General features: G+C 42.8%; 1 protein-coding gene across 1 annotated transcript; it reads left to right on the top strand.

Annotated features, from left to right (window-relative positions):
- Nucleotides 1–1,351: 1,351 nt before the first annotated feature.
- MED7 (mediator complex subunit 7) lies at nt 1,352–2,989 on the top strand. The gene is made up of 2 exons (XM_054389166.1): nt 1,352–1,378; nt 1,956–2,989. The coding sequence occupies exon 2, from the start codon at nt 1,975–1,977 to the stop codon at nt 2,665–2,667; it is 693 nt and encodes a 230-aa protein (XP_054245141.1). The 5' UTR covers nt 1,352–1,378; nt 1,956–1,974; the 3' UTR covers nt 2,668–2,989.
- Nucleotides 2,990–7,028: the final 4,039 nt, after the last annotated feature.

Raw genomic sequence — 7,028 nt, 5'->3', positions numbered from 1 at the left:
AAGCCATTCACACTTGTGACATTTCAGTCCATATGGATGCATTTCTGAAAAGAACACTAGATTAATTCACATCTTGGGGCACCACAAAATCCTTAATGTAAGGACCATTGTCTCATTTTTTAAGTAGAGAAATGGCATCAAGGGCAGAAAAGAAGAAGATACTGCATCAGATATCAGATGGCATCAGATCAGTCAGTCCAGAGACTATCAACAATTGCAGATTGTGCTCAGATGACTTTACTGTCAGTTTTCCCAAAATCAAAGTTGTAAGCCATTACCAAATGACGAGAATACCCTCCTTTAGACAGTAGCACAGATTGAGGATTAGTTACTTAGAAAAAAAACCCAAAAAAACCCCAAACCAAACCATATCCCTGAGTTTATATTTCATTGTTTTAGAAATAATTAAGAGAACCCAGAGGACTGGACTTTTTTAGGGGGTGAAATGATCGATCTTGAAAGTGAAGCCGTAAATGACATTGCATGTGTAGGACCTTGTCAGACACAGGCTATTGCTGCCATCTGCTGAGGAAGAGAGAGAACAGAAAGTGTCCAAAATCTTTTTCTGTTGGCCATTCCAGGGAGAAACCCTTTCAAAAGGTGATGCCAGCAAGCCCATCTCCCCATGATTCACAAGATGAAAAACCGTAATTTTTTTACTTCAATTCCGCCTAGAAGAAGAAAAAGAAAAAAAGAAAGAAAGAAAGAAAGAAAAAAAAAAAAGGCAAGCAGTGGAGCCCAGCTATTTGTTACGGTCTTTATGTGCGCAGATTCAGTGTACTCTGATGATAAAAGAATGCAACCACTTTGACACAGGTAATGCCCACACTTCTCATGTGTGAAAGCACTACATACCATGCCATCACTACATACCACAAGCACCATGTAACGTTTTGAGTTGGAAAGGACTGTTAAAGGTCATTTAGTCCAAACCCCCTGCAGCGAGCTGGGACATCTTCAATTGAATCAGGTTGCTCAGAGCTTGACCTTGAATGCTTTCAGGGATGGGGAATCTACCACCTCTCCGGGCAACCTTGCGCCTTAGGAGGGGCTTCTGGTGACGATGGGTTGGCATCTGGCCCCCAATCCCCGGGGAATGCGTGCTGCCACGTCCCAGGACAGCGTAACCCCCTCCAGCGCCCTCCACGGGGCACACACCACGCCCCTCAGTCACCGATATCTTGCCCCGACTCTCGGCGGTTGGCACCGCCTCCCCAGCGAACCCCTGCGCTGAGTGGAGCAAAGCTTCTGACTGGTGTTCAGTAGAACCAATCAGAATGTGTCACCCCGAAGCCGGCGAGCCAATAGAGGGGAAGGGAAGCGGGCCGCAGCCGGAAACGGGCTGGTAGTGATTGCGTTGAGGAGGTTCGGCGGGCAGGTGAGGGCTGGTGGCTTTTTGGCTGCGCGATCTGAGTGGGGTTTCTTCCTCGGTACGCCGGTTCAGTCGTCAGTGGGGTCTTGCTGTAGCGCAATCCTGGCTCCTCTCTCTAGCAGAGTCCTGGCTAACCCCGTAGCGAGACTTGGGCCTTTCCAGAGCCTGGCCTGGCCCGCATCACGGCGGTCGGCGGCGGCTGCGGGGCCGCGTCGGGAGGACGCGTACTCCCCCGAGGTGATACTTGCCCGCCGCCGAAATGCGCGGTTTCCCCTCTTGTGGGGCGCAGTGCTAGCGGGCCAGGCCTCAGCTAAGGAAGAGGGTCTCCCTTCTCACGGCAGCGCTGGTCTGCCCTGGTTAGGGAAATTAATGCTTTATATGCTTCTAGTGATGTTAGTCGTGCTAAAAGTATACCTTGATGAAAAGCTAACGTGGACATATTCGGGAAATTCCTGTATTGTGCACAGGCTTTCTTCTGGCCTGTTTTCTCACAGCCAGCTCTTTTATGTTGTCTTTGTTTCTCTTTACACAATAAAGATGTCTTGCAAATTGTTTAATGACTGTTTTTTGGGACATTCTCTAGGTATTTTTGCCTGGCAAAAATGGGTGAACCTCAGCAAGTGAGTGCCCTTCCTCCGCCTCCGATGCAATATATAAAAGAATATACTGATGACAATATCCGTAAAGGCCTGGCTCCAAAGCCACCTCCACCTGTGAAAGACAGCTATATGATGTTTGGTAATCAGTTTCAATGTGATGATCTGATTATTCGACCTTTGGAAAGTCAAGGTATTGAACGGTTACATCCTATGCAGTTTGATCACAAGAAGGAATTAAGAAAACTTAATATGTCCATTCTGGTTAACTTTCTGGATCTTTTGGACATCTTGATAAGGAGCCCAGGGAGTATAAAGCGAGAGGAAAAACTGGAAGACTTGAAACTGCTTTTTGTTCATGTCCATCATCTTATAAATGAGTATCGGCCTCACCAAGCTAGGGAGACGCTAAGAGTCATGATGGAGGTGCAGAAACGTCAGCGTCTGGAAACAGCAGAGCGATTTCAGAAGCACTTGGAGCGAGTTGTAGAGATGATTCAGAACTGCCTGGCTTCCTTGCCTGATGATCTGCCTCATTCAGAGGGAGGACTGCGAGTGAAAGTGGAAAAAATGGATACAGATGATAGCAGCAACTGTCTTGGGCAGAGTGAAATGCAGAGAGAGCGTTCTGGTGGCAAGAGAGATCAGGTTTTGGATAAAGATGCAGCTATGTGTAGCATTATTGATGAAATGACGTGAGGAAAACACTAGCTTATCATAGTGAGAGGCAGAATGTGTTGCATTGGACAAGCAGACAAGGTGTTTATTGTGCACTTGTTGGAGATTGCGAGTGACTGAGCAGATGACAATGTTTTCTGTTACACTTCTGTTTGACACTTTTTGCTTTTTTTGAGTATGTTGCTTTGTTTTTCCCAATTGCTTTGTAGTGAGGAAGCCAGTCAGGGATCTGGCCAAAAGGAATTGCATTTGGTAGTTCCTGCATTTCAAATAAGTGCTAGTTGTGTACAGTTTCAGTGGGTCCTTCCACCAATGTGTAATTCAGTGTTAAAAATAAAATGTATGAAGTCTGAAGAATCCATTCCCTCCCTAGTTTTTTCATAGTATAACTGTACTTAAGGGAACCTAAGCATTCCTTTATCATAGATGTTGTGTAATTTGTCATATAGAAACACATTCTAGGGAATCTCAAACTAAATGAATTAAAAATAATTGGATTTTGGTTTTCTTAGACGTAAATCACAATCAGTTTAGAAAAAAGGTCTCTTTTTTAACACATAGATACTTAGACTAGCTGATACTTTGCAGCTAATATATATGCATGAAGTGACTCACTTTGCAGTGCAGGTGCTTTGTATTTGCCCTTTAGGTGGGTTCTTTGCCCAGCTGAGCATTTTTCTCAGGAAACTACATTAACTACCCTTGTCCTAGTAGAGAACATACATCAAGTAAAACCTGTATCAAACATGTTTATAAAACATTTGAGTTGGATCATTCCCCCAAAGCAAGAGGAAAACACTGATTTGATAAAGAAATAATGGCTTCTTTATTCTGTCCCTGCTGTCAGGGAATTCCTACTTCCATGTCTGTGGTTTAACACCACAGTATGGATGTTTTCCAAAGTATGTACAGCACCACAAAGCCAGGTGAACTTTATGGGTCAGGGAACTTGCACAAACTTAGATTTAAAGTGTGATTTTTATAAGCCATGTCTGATTCATTTGATAATTGGGCCATTTTCAGAAATGTTACTTTAATGAGCAGGCAAAAGTATCTGGCTGTTGTGTGTTGGGGACAGAACTCAGAGCAGATAAAGATGAACTGAAGCAGGTTTATGACTCATTGGAGAACATCTGCTATTTTAAGTGTGCATTACATCACAAGTGGCAGTAAAGAAGTAGAAACAAGGTTGTTTTTAGAAATGTATAAATAATTTTACAAAGTTAACGCTTTTATCCTTTATTGAGCCACCACAGTTTCCTTCCTTCTCTCCAGACTATTGCTTGTAGGTAATTAAAGTAGTTCCAAGTGAGCAGAATTAATTTGGTGCCTACTTTGCAAATGTTTCTTCTGTCTTCCACATGACACAACATTTCATGCCTCCTGGATGAGAGAGGTCGTGCACTATGGAGCTATATTTTGCCACAGGTCTTTTAGCTTTGCCCTTCAAAAAGAATTGTCTCAGTTACTTGGTGCTTTTCTGTTGATTTTGGTGTCATTTTTATGCTTTTAATAAAGTGATTGGCTTGGGTGCCACAATTTCAAAATACTGCACAAGCTGAGTCCTAGCAGCAGCTACCAATTGCAGTCGACTTGTTTGTGCAACCACTGAGGTAAATAGGAGTCATGTAATTTAAAAACCACTTAAGGCTGCTTTCACTTTCCAAAAAGTTTAATGAATTATTTTTTTCTTTGTTGTTTGTTGGTTTGGTTTGGTTTGGGTTTTTTTTTTGTGTGTGTGCTTAATGCAAACCCTTAGAAAGCTGTGAGAGGCTTCCTGGACTTTTTTTTCAGCCAAAACAGTGACTTTTTCCTCTGTTGACAGGTCCAAGCAATGATAATTTTCTTCTTTTCTCTTTATGACTTTGCTTTGGAAAAAACAATAGGCTGCAGCTGTGGTGAAGGCAGGGGGTGGCACGTGGCTGTCAGCCAAGGGAAATGGGCATTTTGCATCTCGGGTGATGTGACTCATGGACTAGCAAATTTGCTTATAAATGTTGTCTTCTTTAGTGTGTTAGTCAACCTGCTCCTGGTGAGATCTCCCCTTAGCTCAGCAAATCCTGATTTTATTTGTGGGTGTGATAACATTTGAAGTATTCTGCTCCTGAAATGTTTTGGGTTACATATGTTTTAGGAAATGTTAATGTCAGGTGTTAAGCAGCACTTTGGATGTTTTCTTAATAAAAATACCCCAACCAACCAAACCCAGAAAAAAAAATTCAAACCCAAAAAGGAAGAAAAAGAAAAAAGCACAGCCCCTCTATTTCTCTGTCTGAACAGACCTACCTTAGCTGGAAAGTTCCAAAAGTTTCTTGGTACAGAGAGGCAAGTGTGTGACCAGTGGAAAAAAGAGGAATGTTTGTAGCTCTGATTTTATCAGGGGAAAATGCTGTTTAACAATACAGCTTTAAAATAGTGCAATGAAGAGATGTTCCAAACAATGCCTTAGGCTTATTTCAATAATTAATCTCTTGGTTTGTTGATAATTTTGTGAAGGATAGTATGACTATAAGCTCTGAGTCAAGAAAAATTGCAACTACTTTAAGGGCTGCATGAGAAAGATGATGTTGGCACTTTGCATAAATGATGCTTAAGAATAAACACTAGGAACGTGGAAAACACATTTGTAGAAACTCAGAAATTGTCTCAAGGAATTCCATATGGTCTGTGCTTGAGATGAAGCAAGTGGGTTAGCTGTGCCCTGTAGCTCTCATATTCTCTTACTATGTGACCAGAACATCTTTCCTGGGGTCACAGCCAGCAGTCCGCACCCGAAGTGCTGTAGACTCATGTGAACCAACCTACGTGAGTGAAGTGAGTAAAATGGGCTCAGGCAGAGCTCTGGGATAACACTTTCCTAATTTTCTTAGCTGAGTTTTTTATTTAAGTGCTCAGACACGGCCCATGCAGAGGAGGAATCCCTGTGGACCCATGTATGCTGCACATGCAAGGATGTGTTTGTCACCTGCTGAACCACTAGTGTCATGGCACAGTTGTGGTGAGGGGGGTCACCCAGCTTCTGCCAGAGCCAGCTTGCCCTGCCTTTTCCATCAGAGCAGAACAGTTTCAGGATCCTGCCATTAAAGATCAGAGTTGTTTCTGTAGCAGCTGTCTGCAGTTTCCTGTTTCTCCATAAACAGGAGGAGCAAGGAGGAAGCATTTTCTTAGAATCCTGCTTCTAGCCATTGCATGCAAAAATCCCCTTTTATCCCCCCTTTCTTTAAGTTCGCTCTACAAGCATGTTGCTAGTGTTTGTCTGTCTCTTGGCTACTTTAGTTTCTTGGCTTTCCTTCTTTTTGCTTAAAGAAACTGTCGCTTTGGTGGCTCTAGAGGCTCTCAGTGCCAGGCAGCTCTGTTGGTTCTGGTTGTAGCTAAATGTATGTTGTTGGGTGCATTTCTGGAAGCACTTGTATTATTTCAGTTATTGATTAAAAAATAACTCCTTGCAACAAAATTGTCTGTATAAACCAGTGAAAAGTAGATTACGGTTGCTCAGCAAAGAAATTTCTTTGCCTTAGATCAAATGCACTTTATCACAGTTACAGCTCTAGTCCAAACAGTATAAAAAGACTCAAGAAAAGATTAGGTAATTCAGGGACAGGCAGAGTGGCCAGGGGGCACCATTTCCCAAAAGCTGTATTTCAGCAGTATTATGTCAAAGTGAGCCTTGAGGCTTTTAAAGTGACCTCTGTGTTCTTTATGTGTTACTTTATATAGCAGAAGCCCAGATTCATACTTTTTTAAGGGTCAGATGATGAAAGACTGCAGCTCTCGTAGATACAACTGTGCACCACCAGGGCAGCTTGCTGGTACTGCCACGTTAGAGCCACCAAAGCAAACTGCATTTGCCTAGAGATGCTCTGAGCTGCTTCTAAGTGTTAGAACCCAAAGCTGATGATTAAATGCTTGAGAACTTCTTCCCAGGAGTTATTTTCCCAAGACCTTTCTGTACCATGATTTATTATGTATTTTATGTAATCTCTTACCCAAATTCTATCTAGTATAGCAAAAAAAAAGTGTGTGGAAAGCAGTATGGGGCAATGGGTTACTGATAGCTGTATCAGCTTGGTGATGCTGACTAGTTTCATCCACTGTAATCAGGCAGATCCGGAAAAAACGAGAAGTAGCTTTTTGAAGTAGTGCCAAACAGTTTAGTCTTTTAGTCAAACCACAGTCAGCAAGAGTTCAGCTGTGAGTGCTGTTGGCTGTGCTGCTGGGGACTGACAGGCTGAGCACCGGAAGGGCAATCCGGATTAGACCAAAGGTCATTCCCGGATGTGTCTAGAGATGTGCATTAAGAAGTCAAACCAGAAGGTTACCAAAAATGTTTTCTTGAATGTAGGTGCCTGAGGGGTGAAGAGGAGTGCTGTTCCTCGTCTTCA

The sequence above is a fragment of the Indicator indicator genome, chromosome 18 (genome assembly GCF_027791375.1).
Source record: "Indicator indicator isolate 239-I01 chromosome 18, UM_Iind_1.1, whole genome shotgun sequence".
In the NCBI taxonomy this organism is placed as follows: domain Eukaryota; kingdom Metazoa; phylum Chordata; class Aves; order Piciformes; family Indicatoridae; genus Indicator; species Indicator indicator.
The sequence above is the reverse complement of the archived record's forward strand: the minus strand, read 5'-3'. Positions and strand labels throughout refer to the sequence as shown.

Coding starts and splice junctions, on each gene's coding strand:
- MED7 (XM_054389166.1), top strand. CDS start 1,975: ATGGGTGAACCTCAGCAAGTGAGTGCCCTTCCTCCGCCTCCGATGCAA.